The sequence below is a fragment of the Semicossyphus pulcher genome, unplaced genomic scaffold (genome assembly GCF_022749685.1).
Source record: "Semicossyphus pulcher isolate SPU_LCO1_2020_fin unplaced genomic scaffold, fSemPul1.0.p SCAF_25, whole genome shotgun sequence".
Taxonomy (NCBI): domain Eukaryota; kingdom Metazoa; phylum Chordata; class Actinopteri; order Labriformes; family Labridae; genus Semicossyphus; species Semicossyphus pulcher.
The window spans coordinates 3,949,162-3,969,846 of record NW_027211699.1 but is presented as its reverse complement, the minus strand read 5'-3'; the positions used below and the strand labels follow the sequence as shown (position 1 = coordinate 3,969,846).

Here is a 20,685-nt window from a genome sequence, read left to right as displayed (position 1 = left end):
CTGCAGGATAATTTCAAGAGGAATACATAAAAACACATAACTCAGGATTCCAGACAGCTGCAGCATTTCTCACGACATATTCTGACAAGGCAACAGGCCGAGTGCTTTTTCATTCTGTGACAGCTTGTTGCCTCAATGAGCAGTTGGGAAAATTCAGACCTCATAAATTAGAGCTGAAGTGCCGTATGTATGTGTCTGAATTTGATGAACTGATCTGATTTATGGTTGACGAAATAGGTAGACAGGAGTCCCACTGTACGGAGTATCTTTGATTTATAGTTTTACTTTAGAATCTAAAGCTGCTTTCCCACTGGTCACCCGCTAACACCCGGCTTTTTTGCTTAATGGGAAAGGGTACAGTCGGCATTCAGACCTGGGTCAGATGACTCTGCAGTAGAGCCAGGTAATTATCGCCTCGCCTCCGATCGGCATTGATAGGAACACAAAACCTGTGTCGACACGCTAATCTCCGCCCCCTTTCCGGCGCGATTCTATGCTCCGTCGGTAACTTCTGCGACTCCTTGTCATCTCAGCTACAAATTCCACCCGTCTCCGTCCAAGCAGCGCTCGAACATCGTTCTAAATTTGATAAAAAGACTGAATGAGTAATAGATACAATAAAGACCTAACCACCGTAACATCTTCACTGTTTACTAACCCTGTCTACGGCGCGTTTCTGACGTCAGGCGGTGACGCAGCAGAAAAGAGACGGTATACTCCACTGCCAATGGGAAGAGAGACAATCAGCATTTATAAGTGGGTCTTCCCGGGTCTGAAAAACCCGCATCAACACGCTAAGTTTAGGTGGGAAAGGGGAATAAGACTGTGGTTGGGCCATGCCTTTATATGCGTTGTTTCATGAGGCATGGTTGCAGCAAGCAGAAGGTTTGCATCGGAAATGGCTTTGCTAGATATGCGTTTGTAAAAACTTGCAGGTGACCAACAGGGAAAAAGGCCTGCAGCGACCCAAAAGGTAGCCATAAGGAAAATGGGTTTAGGAACTTAGGAGTAGCAGTGAGAGTGAAGCAAGTCGATGGGAGGAGGCGGTCCGCAACAAAGACTCACAGGAAACCGTGACACAAGGGAGCACAAAAACTCCTGGGAAGATATAAAGTTAGAAACATGCGTGGTTGCACTAAGAACAAAGAAAGAGAAGAAGGGTCTAGAAATCACTACAAAGCTAATTCTCTCTGTTTAATCTGCTGATGCAAAACGTTCCCTGTAGCTAAGTTGGAGATAGTGAGCATGTACAAAGTTTCCAGTAGGAAGAGCTTTTCATTTCAATGCTTTTTCCTGACTTCCTGTGATTTTCAACAAAAACAGAAATTCATGTTCAAAATTCTGTCTGTTTGAGAGACAGTGAGGGTCATTAATGATTAACTGATCAGCCACACCATTATCACCACCTGCCTAATATTGTAAAGGACCCCTTTTGCCACCAAAACAGCCCTGACCTGATAAGGTATGGACTCCACTAGACCTCTGAAGGTGTGCTGAGGTATCTGGCACCAAGACATTAGCAGCAGATCCTTTAAGTCCTGTAAGTTCCGAGGTGGGGCCTCCAAGGATCAGACTTGTTTGTCCAGCACATCCCACAGATGCTCGAATGGATTGAGGGGAATTTGGAGGCCGAGTCATCACCTTGAACTTGTTGTTGTGTCCCTCAAACAATTCCTGAAGTATTTTTTCAGTGGCAGGGCGCATTATCCTGCTAAAAGAGGTCACTGACATTAGGGAATACCGTGTCCATGAAGGGGTGAACTTGGTCTGCAGCAATGTTTAGGTAGGTGGTACGAGTCAAAGTCCACATGAATGGCAGGACCAAAGGTTTCCCAGCAGAACATTACCCAAAGCATCACACTGCCTCCTCCGGTTTGCTTTCTTCCCATAGTGCATCCTGGTGCCATGTCTTAACCAGGTAAGCGACGCACACGCACCTGGCCATCCACCGCTTTACCGCTTTCCTTCCTTGGACCTCTTTTGGTAGGTACTGACCACTGCAGATCGGGAACACCCTACAAGAGCTGCAGTTCTGGAGGTGCTCTCGTCTAGCCATCACAATTTTGGCCCTTTTCAAAGTCGCTCACATCCTTACGCTTGCCCATTTTACCTGCTTCAGTCGCAGCAGATGGTTGTCCACCACTGAGTCTGGTTCTTCTTGAGGTATTTGCTTGCTAAAAGGACGTTTTTTACTTGCCACTGTTGCCAAGTACTTGCTCATTGGTGGGTTGATGTTTGGTCCCTGTTTCAAGTCTTTTGCAACCAAAGCTTCCACTAAATTGTAATGTAACTATGCTTATGACTAGGGGGGTGGGAAGAGCACATGGTAGTTTAACTAAGGGGAATTCAAGCTCTTGTCGTAGCAGCTGGCCTAAAAACTACAGACTGAAACTGATATTGAAATATATGATCTTTAGTTCTTCAGACTAACTGCTTCTCACTGGTATCAATAAATAATAAGGCTGTTCAAGTGGCCGAATCATCCCTTTACTTCTCACCTTGTCCTGAAGCTTTATAATTCTTAAAGGTGATGAAAGACGGACAGTAAACGTGTGTTCACTTTAGACACGGAAGGTGAAGTTCGAACAATGGCAGAAGTGTTAACCGCACAGTCAAAACATATGCATAGACACAGAGAGTATCCTTAAAAGCCACACAAACTGTGTGACAAATATATACACAGGAAGTGCCTCCCACTCCCCAGCCCCCCACATGCTCTCTCTCTCTCTCTCTCTCTCTTTCTCTCTGTGAACGTTACTCATGGTAGTGTGTTGCTGAGCAGCAGCCAGTCGTGTTTTTCCCCTCACTGAGCTCTCTCTCTCTCTCTCTCTCTCTCTCTCTCTCTCTCTCTCTCTCTCTCTCTCTCTCATCCTCTCCTCTGACTCTCTTGTGCGCTCTCAGGCTCAGCAGACAGACTAGACCTCCTCTCCTGCTCCTCTTCTCCTCTCCTGTCTGTTATTTCATTGAATCCTACTACTTTGTCTGTTTCTTTTCTTTTTTTTTTTTTTTTGACATTTCTTCCTCTTTCTTCTCCCCCAAGCCCCCTGTGCTAGGGGCATTAGTGGGGGTCTCCGAGTGTGTGTGTGTGTGTGTGTGAGTGAGTGAGTGTTGGAGATAGCGGCATGGAAGCAGTGGCACTGTATACGTTTCGTGCCACTGAGGGCGATGAACTCAGTTTCAACAAGGGAGACATGCTCAAGGTAAGGGAAAGTATTTATTCCTCTATCTAGCTATCTATACAGCACACGTCTCAGACTCATGAGTCGTACTTTCGTGCGACGGCTCTTGACATTTCCAAGTACTTCTGACTGTTGCTGACTTTAGAAAAAGAAACCAGCCTGTAATGTACTGAATGTTACAAACATCACAACATTTTTGATTGAGAGAGCGATTGGCTGTACAGGAATGTTTTATTTAAACTAAAACATGTTAGTATTAGCTTGAATAGCAACATGTTGGGTACTTTAAAGCAATAGTTTAGTAGTTAGAAATTTTATCAAAAACACTTTTTTTTGCTAATGTGAATATTAAAACACATGACTGTACACTGAACATGTGGCAGGAGCTAGCAGCCAGCTAGCTTAGATTAGCATTAACAAGACTTAAAACAGAGGAAAACAGCTAGCCTGGCTTTTTTAAAAGCGTACAAAACCCACATTTTAGCACAAGTAAAAACCACTTGTTAATATGGTATTGCCAAATTTGTTTACAGTAATCTGCCCAAAAATTTGTTTAGAAAAAAAATCATTAGCATAATATGATATGAAGGCTACTGAACTGTTTCTTGGCTACGACTAGTAACTTCATGGTCCAGAAAAAGTTTGTAATAAAACCGCAAACTGACACTTTTACACGTTAGAGCAGCGCTTTCAATGCGTCTTAAAACAACGCTAAGCTAACCGTCTACTCAGTATAGCGTAATATTTAGCCAACAGACATGACTAAGCAAAAACAGAGCGAATATCAGTAAGCGTATTTTCAAAAATGGCAAACTATTTCCGAAAGGTCGCACCTTTGCTGTAGGAAACATGTTCTCAACACTACAGCTTTAAGTTTTGCTAGCCGGCTAAATGAAGGGTTGGGATAGTTACTGCACAGCTGGAGATTATTGTAGCAGAAAAATTGTCCTTAAGACATCAGCAGTAAATCTCAGAAATGAAGTGAAAGATTCTCCCTCAATTTACACTGAGGCGCCAGCTGTTCAACTTACACACAGCGCATGATCAGCCTCAGTCGGCTAAATCCTACAATGGATGCAATGCTAACTGTCATTTTAATATTGCTATTGCAACTTAACACACCATGTATTTTTAGTGTGAACCTGTTCTCTGAAAGGAAATCGTGGAGAAGAATAAGGGGCAGGTCAAGACCTCGTCACAAATAACCCGTGACATTTGATCACGTCTGACGGGATAATGATGTCTGAGGGTGGAATTTACCTTTACTTCTAAGCAGCAGGCTGCTTTATTATTCATCGCAGACGGACTCTTTTCCAATATGAGACGACACATGAATAAAGCAGCTTCTCATTTCTGCTGTGTGTAAAGAAACTTATCTGGAGTCAGTGTGACGCAGACAAAATGAGGTGGCATTTAGTTCTGCTGCTGTGTCAGCGCATTAATACAATAAATAAATATGTTTCCAGTTTCCTCACAACATTTCTATGCATCACTTTTGGTTCTAATAACCTACCTGTAAAGCCGAATTAGATTTTGGATTTGATCAACTAACCGGGAAGTAATGCTGTTCTTATGTTGCTGGCCATGTCGACAGCTTCAAAGAGAAGTCATGCTTTATGGCCACAGTGACGAACAGCTTATGCGACACTTTTTCTTCCTTCCCGCTGGGATAAACTGCTGTGTTGTCTCAGCTAAACTGCTCTTGTTCAGACTTTGGTCAAACAGAACTTTTAAAAGAATTCTTCACATTCGTGCTCGCAGCACCAGATGGCCTGAGCTTTACACTTCCATAGCAGCTCATGCAGCATCATGCAAGAAAGAGATTCTTTAATTTACTGCTGGATTCTTTCCTCTCACTACTACACTGGTGCTAATTCAGTGTTTGTTTACTCCTTTCACACCTTGCATCATTCCATTTGGGGGTGCATTGTTTATTTCTGTCCCAGTTTTGCAGACGCCATGTGGACAAGCATCAATCAAGCTAAATTGTAGCTTCAGAGTCAAAAGAGGAAGCTCTGACATTCTGTTTAAAGCTGTCAAACAATGCGGCCAAGTCTGACACAAGGGACACTAAAGCGGGAGTGAGACGACAGTAGTCTTTTGTTCGACAAAAATAATCACATTATTGTGACAGTTTTGGATTCAAATTGGATTTGGAGTGTGTGACAGACTCCTCTGTCTCTGGCACTAACTAAGATACTAAGAAGTTTTTTAGAGGCACAATCTCACAATCAGTAATCTCCTGAGCTATATAAATCATTCCAATCATGTAAACACATTTTCGGCTGAAATTGAAATCATTTTTTCCCTTTTTGCTGTCACAAAAGAAGCCTAGAAACAGCCTGTCTATTCTGGGGCCTCAAGGTGCAGTGTGTTGGAATAGTGCAGATGTCAGAAAACAGTGTTTTTCCTTGATTTCCCATTTTGGTTTGATTTGGTCTCACAGTATGATTATTACATTTTTAAGGTCAATTATGTAATTGTTAAGGAGCTGAGTCAGACACAGCGGAATCAGCGGGGGTACCCGAGGATAAACAAGCTTAATATAGGCATCCTAAATACACAAGAAGTAGACAGAAGTACATTATTAATTGGGTTTTTTCCATGAGTCAGAACTCAACCCAAAGATTAAGAAGTTATTTAACTTTAGAGCACCTGATGCCCTCGCTTAGGGCCCATGTCAACCAACTGCACCCACAACCTCAATTTCAGAGCGCTTATCAAGGGCCCTGACTGTTGCTAGGTTACGAAAGATATCTGGCGGCACTTCCGCTTCCATTGGTAGTTACCATCAAGTGTGTTTTAAATGGCTCTGTATGCTTAATATTTGCTTTTATTGAAGGAAAATTGACATTGACAATTGATTTGCTTCTTCTCCGCCATCGTTGTTGACAAAGTTTGTTTCGTAAGTCCTACCCCTTTTTGATTTTGATTGGTTGGTGAGGCGACATTGACGAGCGTGGCAGTGGTCCAAAAGTATAACTATTTTGAAATGAGAGTGAAGTGAGCCCAACTCCAAAAAACAGCTGACACGAGGTCGCTGAGCTTTGAAAACGCTGAACTGCATTGGTTTTGTCTCAAAAATAGGCGCTGCACACGAAAAATGCCGGTAGTGGACACAGGCCCTTAATGTAGTTCTACTGTATCTGGGTTTTTTTTATCATGTATATGTTGTGTTTTGGGGTGTTTAATAGATTTTAATGTGCCATCTTGTGTAATTGTGTTACCTTGTGTTTTAAACCGGTAAAATTTGCACACAGAAGTCACTCATTTAGTATTTTCTATTCTAGTCTAATAAACAGCAGAACAGTGAGGATGCAGTTTGTTGTTTGGAAATATTGGTAGCAGAAAATGGGGAAAAAAAGAAGTTTAAAGACTTTTGTATTAAAGATAAGAGCATCACATCAAACCAAACGGTCCAACATGAGTCCTTGAAGTCGAGCCGAAACGGCACTTCGAGAGTATCCAGCTTCCGTATCGTGACGTATTTCCGAGTGAAACGGGACGTGCAGGCGGGACATATCATTAGAGGGATTCGATTTGATCGTTGAGAAGTGGGCGTAGACAGACGTTCTCCACAGCGCAGTAGCTAGCTAACTGACCATGCGTTCTCGGTGCTCTGCGGCTAAATGTTACAGATTGATTGGTTGAAATTGTTTGGTGCTAACTTACGTAAGCACGCGTGAAATTTAGTTTTACCAGAAGTAAAAATGATCGGATTTTGATATAAGAATACGAAGAAATGGATTTTCTGTATTTTTTTTTGTCTATATTGTCAAATAGATGCACAAAATTACCGGGGATGTGATCTAAAAGGATTAAAATGACTTTTTTCATTTCACCTCGACTTTAAACTGCCAAAAACTTGGTTTGTGACAAATTTCTTCTTGCTCTTACTTAAATCTTTGGCCGACATTGAAGCCACCAACTTATTTGTATGAAAGGATAATCATTCAGCTCTGTGATGGAGCAATGACTGACACCTCGGACAGTGCATCATCACACGGCCTGCAACACATTTTGAAATGCTCGTACAAGTGTGCACAGTGCAAGCGTTAAAATAGATGGTGCATGAAATGAAGTTCCTAACGGGGTACTGGACAACTTTTTTGGGCAGATGTGCAACATTGCCAGAGGAGTTTTTACATCATTCTTCACTTCGAGGATACGTTTCAGATGTACGTGATTAAAAAAACAGAGTTGAACACAGATTAAAAAAGACGAGAAAACAAACAAACAGGAGAAATGACTGAGTGTAAAACAGTAAACAATAAAGAATGAAAACTGCTGGCCCTTGCGTGTGTGTGAGTGTAATTATGAGGGGCTTTATGTGGCATTTTGAACTTGCCGATGGAGATTTGTGCGAGTCGAGGGCCCCGGTTCACACAAAGACGAATGAGAACCAGTGTAGCGGATAATAGAAGAAGAAGAGAGTCGAGGCGAGGAGATTGATATACAGCGAGCGAGAGAGAAATGATGGTGGCCTTTCACCCGATAGTAATAGCCTGCGTCAACATCATTATGGGCAATATTTCATTTCTTTGTGTGTGTGTGTTTGTGTGTGTGCGTGCTCCTAGATCACCAACATGGAGGATGATCCGAACTGGTACACAGCTGAGCTCCACAACAGGAAAGGCTTTGTGCCAAAAAACTACATCAACCTGAGGCCCCATGCGTGAGTACACACACAAACACACACACACACACACACACGTACATGTTCAGTTCATCTGTAAAGCAGATGAATACATTTCACACATCCAGCGCTGGTCTATCTAAACAGCTCATCAGCGAGCGTGTGCAGCTTGGGGGCGTTTTCTGCTCTGCTTTGGACATCTGCACTCCGGCATAAGGCAGCATTACCCAAAGGGACACACTGACTCGCTGCCTTACGTAATCACCCACGATACAGCCGTGTGTGTGTGTGTGTGTGTGTGTGTGTTGATGCTGAAGCTGCTGGTACATCCTGTATCTCCATCAGATGGTCATACACCAGCTGGGTTGTACTTTTTCTTGAGAGAAACACTAAACTGACACCGCAGCCAGTGCAGCCCCTCTGGCTCGTTAACGAACACTGATGCACCGTCTTTGAATCGCCTGGTTTAGCATGTGTGGTCTCTGGGAACATGTGTGTGTCTTCAGGAACTACGGTGGCCAACAAGGGCAAACATGCTGCAATGTACCAAAGATCTCCATTGGGAGATACAGGCAGGAAATTCAAAGAAACGCACGTATTTAAGTCCCTCAAGGAAGCTGCAAAGTTTCAATTCAACCAGTTGCCCCAATTTTTTACGCAAATTTGACCAATCATCCCATTTCAGTGAGTGTTATTTCCAAACTCACAAGGTCAGAAGGCTCAGAAGGTTCCTGGTTCGAATCCCAGTTCGGGTGCATGGGGCCTTCCTGTGTGGAGTTTGCATGTTCTACCCGTGCATGCGTGGGTTCCCTCCGGGTACTCCATCTTCCTCCCACAGTCCAAGAACATGCTTGTTGGGTTAACTGGTGTCGCTGAAATTGCCCGTAGTTGTGAATGTGAGCGAAGTGTGATTGACTGGCGATCAGTCCAGGGTGTACCCCGCCTCTCGCCCAATGACAACTGGGTTAGGCTCAACCGACCCTGAAAAGGGTAAGCAGTATAGATTAAGGAAGGATGGATGGATGGATGGTTGAATGGATGGATGAATGGATTTATGGATGGATAGTTGGAAGGATGGTTGGATGGACGGATGGATGGATTTATGGACGGACGGATGGACGGATGGTTGGATTTATGGATGAATGGATTTATGGACGGACGGATGGTTGGATGGTTGGATTTATGGATGGATTTATGGATGGATGGATGGATGGACGAATTTGTGGATGGATGGACGGATGGATGGATGGATTTATGGAAGGATGGATTTATGGATGGATGGATGGACGAATTTGTGGATGGATGGACCGACGGACGGATGGATGGATGGATGGATGGATGGATGGATGGATGGATGGATGGATGGATTTATGGATGGATGGATGGATGGAGATTCTCCTTTGCGCACATGGATAGCATTGAGCGTGCACGTGCAGTGCAAAATGAGCATTTCATGGCCGTTAACTTTAGTGTCCTTCAGTTTGAACACATTTTATTTGGAGTCCTGACACTGAAATCGACCACATGTGATTTCAGATGACAAACAGCTCATTCAGCCAATAGACGGCCTTATTGGAGTGTTTGTCCCAGTCGCTCACATTGGATGTGTAATGTGTTAAACAGAAAAATACGCCTCAAAGCATCGCAACTTCTTGCTGCCGCCAAATCAGGCATTTTTTGCCGCAACAATCACAGAAAATGCCTGTGAAAAACTTTTATTTTGCTTTGGCATTATTCCTACATTTGCAGCCTGTTTCTCCAAATGTAAATCTTTTGAGCCATTGCTGCACGCTTGCCCCTGTCAGCCACTGTAAACAACAATAAAACAAACCCCCAGAATTCTGACCTTACGACCTTAACCAAGCGAGTCTTATTATAACCACAGTTCATGAAAGCAGAATGTAATTCATGCAAACATTGCATGTGACAAACTGCTCCACTAAGCAAGACTAATGAGAGAAAAAAAAACAGAGAAGGGGTATGAACTATTACTTGCGCTTCACAGCTGACAACTGACATCCTGCAATTTGGGACTTTTTTGCGTGCATATTTAGCAGCGCTTTCAAAAATAACATCACAAACGTGCTAATTTTAAATCTGCTTTTCCCCCCACCCTCAACCTCTCTTCATCTCTCTGGCAGCATTGATGCGTACTTTTGTTTTCTGATCAGTTACACTAAAAATAAAACATCAAAAAGTTCTTAGATGTCTAAACAAATTATTGTCACAAGTTCATGTTTCTTTCTTCCCTTTTTTCTGTCTTTCCTGCAGCTGGTTCGCCGGTCGTATATCTCGCGGTGTGGCAGAGAGTCGACTCAGACACAGGGAGTGTGGAGCTTTTCTCGTCAGAGAGAGCGAGAGCGCCCCAGGAGAGTTCTCAATGTCTGTCAGGTAGGAGATAGATCATAAGACTGAAGATATTTTTCACATTTTGAGCCTTTTATGCTCAAAATAATAATAATTTGATCTATGCATTCTTTTTTATTCTCCTCCTGTTCTCCAAGTATCCTCTAATTACTGCAACAGCCCCGTTTCTCCACAGGGGTCATTAAAGTTTCATTACATCTCTGCTAATGCAATCTGATTCAACTAGCAGGTCTATGTAAACAAACTGTATGCACAAATGCACACATCCTCGCACACGCAGCAGTTTTGTCCCTTGTTTTCCCCTTGATAAAATTTTGAGTGTGTGTTTGTGTTGGTGGCAGGCGATCAGAGGAGGAGGGTTAGAGGATAAGGTGTGGGGTGGAGGAAGGATCTGCAACCCCTCTGGCCGGATGTGAGCTAATCCTGTCTGGCACGCCACGGCATCTGGAGCCACTGAAGGGGGCCCGATCGGTTGTGTTGTCGGCAGGAGTGACGGTCAGGGATGCAGCTGAGGCTTGGTGCTGTGCTCCTTGGAGGCTGTGTGGATCTAGGAGGTGGAGGGTCGGGGTATGTGGGGTGGGTAATTGAGTCAGACTTGGAACTAAGGGTTGGCTCCTCTCTGCTGGCTGATTTCAGGGGGTGAGAGTTGGATGTGTGGGTTGTTGCGGTTGGTTTTGACAGTGTCAGGGCTTGATATCTCTCTCCAAGTGGTTAAGAACGTGTGGGTTGTGGGTTTTGTTGGCGCAGAAAATTAAATTACTAACATTTCACAACTTGTCAATTAATCAACTAAAAAAACAATGGATAAAATCTAGAGGGAAATCTTATAACTGTTTAGCTAGCGTTAGACAACAGCTATCATTAGCATTCCACCACTTCCTAGCTAGCAATACTCTTTGATAGTGTTACATGAAACAATAGGAAAGGTGTAAATTCTTAGCTAATAAAATGTTAGCTAGCTATCATTATTGGGCTAGCTAACACTATTGTTAGCTAAGAATTGGTTGAATGCCTAGGTTAGCTGTTGTGACAAAGCTTTCAGTCGCTAATAAGTTATAAAATGTGTTGTTTTACTTTGAAATATGACTTTACCATCTATTGTCTTTCTTGTCACTGATCAAGGGAAGCGCTAATATGATAACAATTTCTACAACATTACAACAACATCTGAGCTTCCCACCCTGAGCATCATGTCAGAGGAAAATGGCCGCTGTGTGAATATGGTGAATTAGGGAATCAAGAGGGAAAGCGGAGGGGGGTTATGGAGTCAGACTTGGAACTAAGGGTTGGCTCTTCTCTGCTGGCTGCTTTCAGGGGTCGAGAGTTGGATTTGAGGGTTAGTGGTTGGTTCTGACTGTTTGGGCTTGATATCATTCTGCCAGTGGTTAACAACAGCTCTGTAGAAGAATCAAAGCAGAAAGGGAAAAATAACTTGGTGGATCACATGGCGGCCATTTTCCTCTGACATCACACTCAGGGAGGGAAGCTTTAATGCTGTGGTAATGATGGATGGAATGTTAGCATTAACAAAGTGCTAACATTTCACAACTTGTCAATTAATCAACTAAAAAAACAATGGATAAAATCTAGAGGGAAATCTTATAACTGTTTAGCTAGCGTTAGACAACAGCTATCATTAGCATTCCACCACTTCCTAGCTAGCAATACTCTTTGATAGTGTTACATGATATGATAGGAGGTGTAAATTCCTAGCTATAAAAAATGTTAGCTAGCTATCAATACTGCGCAAGCTAGCAATATTGTTAGCTAAGAATTGGTTGAATGCTAAGGTTAGCTGTTGTGACATAGCTGTCAGTTGCTAAAATGTGTTGTTTTACCTTGAAATATGACAGGGATCTTATATCTCTTGTCTTTCTTCTTAATGATCAAACGAAGTGGTGAAATGATAACAATATGTACAACATTACACCAGCATCTGAGCTTCCCACCCCGAGCATCATGTCAGGGAAAAATGGCCGCCATGAGAAAATGGTGAATTAGTGAATCAAGAGGGACATTGGAGAAGGGAGGTGTGCTGGGTGAAACAGATTTGGGGACGGCTAATTTTAAAGCGACTTTTTTTTGGTTGTCTGCTGAGGCCTCTCTGTTAGTTGGGCAGCTTGAAAAGTGGGTCAGGTGTTTGTGTGTGTTTTGTAGCTGTGTGTGTGGTCCTAGTGTCCTGACAGCTCCTCCTGTCAGAGGAGACGTCCTGACAGGAGGAGCTGTGAAGACTTTCGTCCCGGCTCAGCTCGAATCAGCTCCAGCCAGCTTTGACGCCAGGGCGAGAAAATCTCCTCCACATTGCTTTCATGAATGGAGTCAGAAAGGGGCTTTAGTTTGCTGTTTTTGAAACTATTTTAATCTACTGGAAACTGCTGGTAAAGTTAGAAATCATGCAACACTGTGAATGTGGTGTAGGGTTATCTTTATTTACATTAAAGGTAGACTGATGACCGGTGGTCCGTCTACGCTCTGTTTCTCCAACATTTTCCTCCGTGCATGGACGTAACAATCCCAGACTTGTTTCCATTCAGTTTTTCAGGTCGACTTCTAAAATGGAGCTTATCTGTCACCAGCTAATTTGACAGGCATGTTTGTCTCTGTGCAGTGGCAATGACACATCGTACAGATGTGGATAACTGCAGACTTGGTCTATCAGCTTGTCTTCAAAACTTTCTGCCATTGTTGTCCCTGCTGTTGTGTTGACCCCGTCACATCCCCTCTTCCCTTTGTACTGCCCCTACTGGTCATGTGCGTACTACATCTTTTCTCTTTATTATTACATATTGAATGTAAAGAAAATACTGGGACTCGCCTATAAAATATCCAGCAGTGTAAAACCTCCAGAAAAGTAACAAGGACGTGACCTCAGTGCCCTCAATTTTGGTTCTGATTGGGTCCCTTTTAGGTGATCAATCTTCATTTGAAAACCAGTCAAGCATTTTGTGCTCGGAGTTAGAGATTTCTTCTCCATGGACAGAACGGAGGAGGTTATTTTTTTTATCGCTGCTCTACAGAAAACTTTCTGAGAGGTGGTTATGGAAGAATACGTGGCTGGGGACTAGCTTCAGACTATGCCAGTGAAACTGTCCCGATGGGTTATTTAGTAGCTTATTTTTGGAAAGTGGAGCAAACTGATGCCAACCTAGAGTTTTTTTTTATAGACAGAGATGAGGATTCCATTTTGCTTAGCTAGGCTTTCACAGGCCTCTTTGACTCAGCAGCAGATTCACCCACAGGAGATGTCTTCTGCGGTGTTGATCCAGTTTGAAGAAGAAGCGGCAGCATGTTATTTTCCTGCTCTGATGTTATTTTGTTGTCGAGAAATTTTTCAGACCCTGGCAGAGGAGGAACATAACTCTCACTATTTCTCAAATAGAAAGTCTTACTTCCTTCTACATATGCTCCCACAATCAGTTGCAAAATCAGGCCATCCACCTACATGTAAAACTGACAGCTGAGTGTAACAACTATGCACACTTTCCCTCTGTGAGTCATCTAAAGACACGATGGGAAATCTGTGACTGAAGCAAAAGCAGTAGATGTAAACTGAGGGTGAATGGATACACCAGACAGTTACAATATTTCCATCACAATATCTGAAAGTACAACTCACCTTTATTTTGAGTCACCTTTGCTCTTACTGAATGTATTATTCAGTATCTCCTCAACTTCCTGTTAAATTGCTGGACGTCTCACTGCCTGAAAAAGCTCAAGGTTGTTTCACCACAGCCTCTTTGTACTTTTGACACTTTTTTATAAAGGTTGTGTAGAACAAAAAAACATTTCTTTGCTTTAACAGTTTGGTTTGTGTACACGTGTGTGGTACTTTAAGCTTTGTACGTTCATTCTTGTTCAGGCATCTGCTTGGCAAAGGATAAGAAAGCAGAAAAATATACAGAGCGCATAGCACACTTCTGTAGTCCTAGTGTAATCATCCATGAGCATTTTAGCAGGCTTTGATTGAGACTTTTTTTATTGTAATTATTTATTGTATTGGCCTTTTATGCCCTTACTGATAAAGAGAGAGGACATTGGAAACTGGGGGAAGAGAGAGTGGGGAAGACGTACAGCAGGGGGCCGTGGGTGGGAGTCGAACCCGGGGCAGGCAACTGTAACCTCTGTATATGGGAGGCCTGATTTAACCGCTGAGCTAAACCGGTGCCCCACAAAAATTTAGCTTTTAATCAAACACTTTTAAAAAATACAGTCGGCTCTTAGACAATGCCTCTCAACTCAGACATCGCTTTTCAATTTGCTAGTCAGACTGCAAACAATGGCAGCGCACGGAAAAGGAAGTCTCGTCTGGAAGTCCTTTCTCGCTAACCGCTGTTGCTTCCAGAGGCTAATGTAGAGTGTATGCATGTTATCTGGTGACATGCTGTAAATTTGCAAACTAAACTGGCTTCCATGTGCCAACTTAAACGCATTGAGCTGTTTGTCGTTTGTTGGGCCGTTTCAATTTCAAAACCAACATTTACGACATGGCCTCAGAGATCATTGACTCATGCTTCCAGCTACTGATAGCTCCTACAGCAAGTGCCGAATCGGGCTGTTGATGCAGCTTCCTTGTTATTATTCATCATTAGTGTCATTACTCCACAGAGGAAACATAAAGGGAACTGACTCCTTTGAGCTATGCTTGTTTTTCAGCTACATTATATTCTTTGAGATTTAAGTAACTTTGTGTTCAGTGTCCCATGAATGTTAACACTTAAGGATGAGGCTATACTTAGTCACTCTTGATGACTCAATAAATTAAATTAGTTTGCTTTTGTTAGAAAGAAATGCATTTGGAGAAAACGTTAAAATAAATATATCATGCCAAATTTTTATGTAAAATTCTCCTTCAAGTTTTTGCTTTATTCATGCCAGTGACGGATAAGAAGACCAATGCCACTCTAATGTTTACTGCTCTTTAATGTACGGTAAATAAAGAGTAGCTACAGCCAACAATCAGTTAGCATAGCTTAGCACAAAAACTGGAAAAAGGATCAAACAGCTATTTGGGCTCTGTTTGAAGAGAACAAAATGTTATATCTTGTTTGTTACATTTGGACAGAGCTGGGTTAGCCATTTCCAGTCTTTATGCTAAGCTATGCTAACTAGCTGCTGTCTATAGATTCATGCTCACCATATATACAAAAGAGTGATATATCAAAGTTCTCGTCTAACTCTCAGCAAGAAAGTGAACAAGTGAACATTTTCATTAAATAATCATATGATGAATAAATAAAGTGCTGGAGGGTTTGGGTCTATCCCTTTCAAAAACAATTAGCTTTTTTCTCAACAGTCCAGTTAGGCTTTCACAGTTTAAACCACATCTCAAGGCACCATTTATTACTAGATTTCAGTGAACAGAAGTCACCAAGAGAGGTTTGAAAGAGACAGAAACAGAGAGAGCACAGAAAATATGGCAAGAGATGAAAGAGACAGACGGCAAACAGAAACTACAGATAAAATAGGCTGGGGAAGGAAAGAGGTTGGAGGGGGTTGCATGACTTAACTTTATTTTTCTGCTTTCTTATATTGACAGTGAAGCTGAAATAAGACCAGCCAGCCAGTTCTCTGGGGGATAAACCCTCCAGAGGGTCTCTTTCTTTCTCTTTCCAGTCTGTTTTTAATTCAGTTTTTCTGACTTTATTCTGTCCTTACTATTCACCCTGACTCTATACAAAGCCCCAGAATAAACAAAAACCAGTCGTCTGTCATTAAATCATGAATGTGTTATGTTGTGCAGCCAAAAGGCCTGTCCTTCACTTCAGTTTAAGCCTTACACATACTACAATTAAAGGAATCTATTGACATTTTGGGAAATTAACTTTTACTTTCTTGCCATGAATTGATCATACAGCAGTCATTTTCCTCTGATGTCACATGAAGCAACTGGAAAGACAATAAACTGTGAAAATCTGGATGGTTATTTCAAATTATATCAAAATATTAGATAACCCATTACAGACAGTCAACAACAGCTTACGTTAGCATTCAGCCACCTACTAGCTAATATTGACATTAGCTAGGAAGTGGCTAAATGCTGATATTACCATTTGGTAGTGTTACACGATACAGTAGGAAAGGCATAAATGCCTTGCTAACAAAATGTTAGCTAGGAGGTGATTGAATGTTATTATTAGCCGTTGTCTAACATTAGCTAATAGGCTAAAAATGTGTTGTTTTACCTTAAAAAATGGCCTGATGTCCCTCTGGCTTTCTTCTATTTATTGTCTTCTCAGTAGCTTATTAATCAAGAAGTAGTGTAATGAAAACGATTTGTCATTTTTCAAGATTTATGCCTCACAACCTAAAACAAAGCAGTACAACACTATAACAGCACTTCCTTCCCGGGCCTTAAGTCAGAGGAAAATGGCCGCCATTTGAATTTGGTAAATTGGAAGATAAGATCAACAATCATGTATTTAAAATGAATTTTAAGGCTACATCCAATAGCAGGTTAGCTTAGCTTAGCACAAAGACCGTAAACAGCTGGGAAACAGCTCCCCTAAAGCTCGATAATTCACTTACATCTTTTTCTTGTTTAATCTATAAAAACTGGGGATTATGAGCAAGGACACTTTCGGGCCACGTTACATTTTTGTATGCATTTAAGACCCAAAAATTCAATGAACTCAGCCAGGCTAGCAGTTGCCCCCTTTTCCCAACTGCTGCGCTATGGTAAGCTAGGCTACGCTAACTGGCTGCTGGCTGTAGCCTCATGCAAATTATCCTCCTTTAAAATGAATTACAAATTATTTTAAAGGTTTTAAATGATACAAAAATGTAAAATATAAGAATGTTTGCATTACTAACTAGCTTGTCAAAATTGCTAATAGCGGATTTGGCTAGTCTCAATTGGAAAGTCAGGTATAGCAATCTAAGTAGGGAAAAAACCATTTAGTTATCCTGAATAAGACTGCAGAAGTGCTTTAAATCATTTTAATACTTTTTCCTCGCTGCTTAGTCATTAAACTCTGTAGCTTCAGAGTAGCTTGAGGGGTTTTTGGTCTAACATTTCTTTGCTAGATTACCGGTGGCTCTTTGGCTCTGTCTGTTGAGATTTAACAAAATGGATTAGACTATTTCTTTGCTTGAGGCGTCTCTGGCCCAGAGAAACTCTTATATAACCACTCAAATCTATATTTATTTCAGGGTTTCCTTTATTGCAGCTGAATATTGTCAGTTGGGGATATTGGCTGTCCTAATTCTGAGGCTTAAACAAGTGTAAGTTTGAATTATTAAGGGTATTAGAAGTTGAAATAATTAAAGTGATAAGGGGATGGTGTGTTTTGAAAAGCAACAATCTAATACATAAAATCAGTGTTTAGATAGTTGTGTTCTTCGTGATGATAACTGACTTGGACAGAAACTCTGTATGACCCTGTCTGAAAGGCTGATTGAACTATCAACGTACTTTTGAATAAATCGCCCCAGCCATACATCTTTTATCATTCTCTTCTCTTTAGCATCTCATCTTACTCTCACTTCCTCCTTACGTCCTCATCCATCCATTGAAACAGGAAACAACTTGATTGATGCTCGGAGTTCAACCCCTCTGTCATGCTTGGTTGACACAAAAACCACACACATGCACACACCAACTGTCCCATACGTGCGTCATTAGACACAGACACACACTGGTCTGCACACGTAAACACTAATGTAACATGTGATGTGCAGCGTGCACATGGACTGACACACTTTCTGATAACTACTTGACACGACCATCAGCTACTAACACATGCGCTCAGTTACCGAGTTAAATTGACAGCTGGAGGTGTCGGTGTGGCTCTGTGAAGTGTTCCAGACATCTGCAGCAGTTTGGAAACCGAGCAGCAGATTAGAGGAGGGGAGGGGTTGGCAGGATGAGAGACGGAGAGAACAAGGAAGTGAGAATAGATTGATAGAGAAAGTCGAGAGAAAGATGGACGGATGACCTTCACGCTGCTTGAATTGTGCTGGCGCTGAGTAAAAGTTCTAAAAATAACTCGCGTCCTCATCTACAGTATATCTCTCTCTGTGCTCTATCTCTACATCTATTTCATTTTCAACCTTTCCCACTCTCTTTCTCTCCTAATCTCTCTCTCCCTCTCTGGTTACCTTGAAAAAGAAAATAATCTGTCTGTATCGCTGTGGGCCCTAATTACACTGGATCGGGGAGATGAGAGGGCACTTACAGAGTGTGTCTTGTGTGTGTGTGTGTGTGTGTGTTGAGACAGATGCTGTCTGTGTTATGCACACTGGTTCTCTAATGTCTCTGGGTAATAATTAATAAAAACGCCAACATGACATCAACAGTGGCTACAACATTACATCTGCTTCCTCTCCTCCTCCTTTCCCTTCATCTTTGAAGCATTGTTTTGGCTTTCACAAACCTAGCTTGTAGTTTGACTTCATCAAATTGTGATTGTTGACCTTAATATAGTCATAATAGTGGTTTAAACAACTTCTAACATTAGCTAAATTCAAATATAGTTTAATTAAATACTTTCATCAATGTTCTTTGACCTTAAAAGTTTGTAGGAGGTGGCGGGAGGGGGCTAGCAGGGTCTCCGCATCTTTGCTAGCCTTGTGTCGAATCTATTCAGAGAAAGTAGTTGATAATGGGCCGCGTTACTTTTGTAATGTTAACAAACGAGGGCAGCAATCACAGACTGCTAACATTAGCAGTAAAGACGCTAAATGGAGGGGAACAAGGACAAAGAAGAGGATTAGCGTTGTTAGCAGAAAGTACGGTAAGCTACTTCTGTCATGCTGCGTGCCACAGACAAGCTACAACTGGCAGGGCAGCTTCAATCTATTCAGTGAAACACAATAAGTTTGTGCTGATAAGCAGATAACTGACCGCGTTACTTTTGTTATGTTAACAAAGGAGAGCAGCAATCACAGGCTGCTAACTCCAGCAGTTAAGATGCTAACTGCTAACATGGCGGAGGAATTGTGCTGCAACAAATTGAGGGAAACGAGGACAAAGAAGAGGACGGCGGAGAAGATAGCATTAATACCGTAAATTAGCATTGTTAGCTACTTCTGTCATGTGCTGTGTGCCTCAAGCAAACGTTAGCTACAGCTGGCAGGCAGCTTCAAGCTAGCAGGAGTTGTGTGGGAACACTGTGGGCTCACTCTGCTTTACCAACAGAATTAATTGTGCTTGCCTCGTACATTTAGTAACGTGCATGTCATTTATATACCAAGGTTAATTGAGTCTGTTCATTCTTTAGGTATATTATGTTATAGGTTGTAGCGTCAAAAACCGTTAGCACCTGCTACAAACAATTCAGTCCTATAGCTCCCCCAGTCACAATTCCCTGGCGCTGCTCCTGGTGTTCAGTGTGATGCTGCTGAGATGGCAGCAGTGTTTACAAGGTTGTCATTTATATTGTAGTAGTTTCCTGTAATTGTCCCACAGTATTTAAATGTGGTCTCAAAGTGCATCAGCTTTGTTTGCCTTTTACTGCTCGACAAGTAGCAGCGTTTTTCACTGGAGGGCAAATTGAGTGTGAAGATGTGATGTTATGGTTCAAGAGTTGCTACATGAATATTTGAAGCCATTCTGGTCAGCTGTACGAAGAAGCAAAATCTTTTTTTTTTTCTGTATAGATTGTTTTGACTGTCACAGTTGCAGGCGCTTCTGCTGACACAACGCATAGAAATGATTTGCAGAATTCAAGATGAAATATTTCACATCATAGTTTCCCTCATGTCTCAAACCATGCTCAACAGATACATTAAAATTTGCACTTCAGAGGTTTTGTGTGTGGCTGCACGCATCATGCTACCCTCTGCTTCATGTCAATCATTTGAAAGCGACTGGATGAAATGGATTTCTCTGACAGGAAAGAGGCCTAAAACTCAGAATAAACATGTCGCCTTAAAACTTTAGAAGTGAAATGCATTGTTACATAACATAGCAGGTGCAGGACGTGTAGACCTAATGAGGTCAACAAGCTACACCACAATGTAAATGATGTTTTGTTTCCTTTTCCCATGTGTTAGTGCTTGTTGTTTCTATGTTACATAAGTGTGTTTCCACTATAGGTAAAGTCCTTGTCTTGTTTACATCCTGTCTTTAATCTCCACCACCCACTTCGCTTTTTACTGCTTCTATTTGTTCTGTATGCTTTCTTTTGTTGTGCGTTTCCTGAGCTGGTAAGGACACAGCTTCTTTCTCAAACATGTCTGTTAAACACCTTTCAAGAACTCTCACCAATCCCTTTTGGATTAAGCTTCAGATCTTTCTTAAACAGCTGCACAACAGGTGGCAGTACTTAAACCCAACCAGTAGGGTGCAGCAGATGTGTGGGGGCTGACAGGGATCATTCAATTCACAGTGGCATCATACTTTTGTGTGAGTCAGCGGAGGGTAAGGGCTGAATCAAAAGGAGACGAGGAAGAGCAGATAAGACGGGAAAAGTTAGATAGAAGTCAGATAAAACAGAAGAGAGAGAGCAACACAGACGCAAAGGCAATGCCAAAGAGAGACACATATCAGAGCTGCAGTACAGT

At 42.0% G+C, this 20,685-nt stretch overlaps 1 protein-coding gene across 1 annotated transcript in view; it reads left to right on the top strand.

Moving 5' to 3' along the window:
• The first annotated feature begins 2,869 nt into the window (after nt 1-2,869).
• The window catches only part of grapa (GRB2 related adaptor protein a), a 34,934-nt gene continuing 17,118 nt past the window's right edge, over nt 2,870-20,685 (top strand). Inside the window, exons 1-3 of the mRNA XM_069676218.1 lie at nt 2,870-3,200; nt 7,757-7,854; nt 10,087-10,206. Coding sequence (XP_069532319.1) covers nt 3,123-3,200; nt 7,757-7,854; nt 10,087-10,206 — 296 coding nt within the window. The 5' untranslated portion in view covers nt 2,870-3,122. The remainder of the gene's footprint in view (nt 3,201-7,756; nt 7,855-10,086; nt 10,207-20,685) is intronic.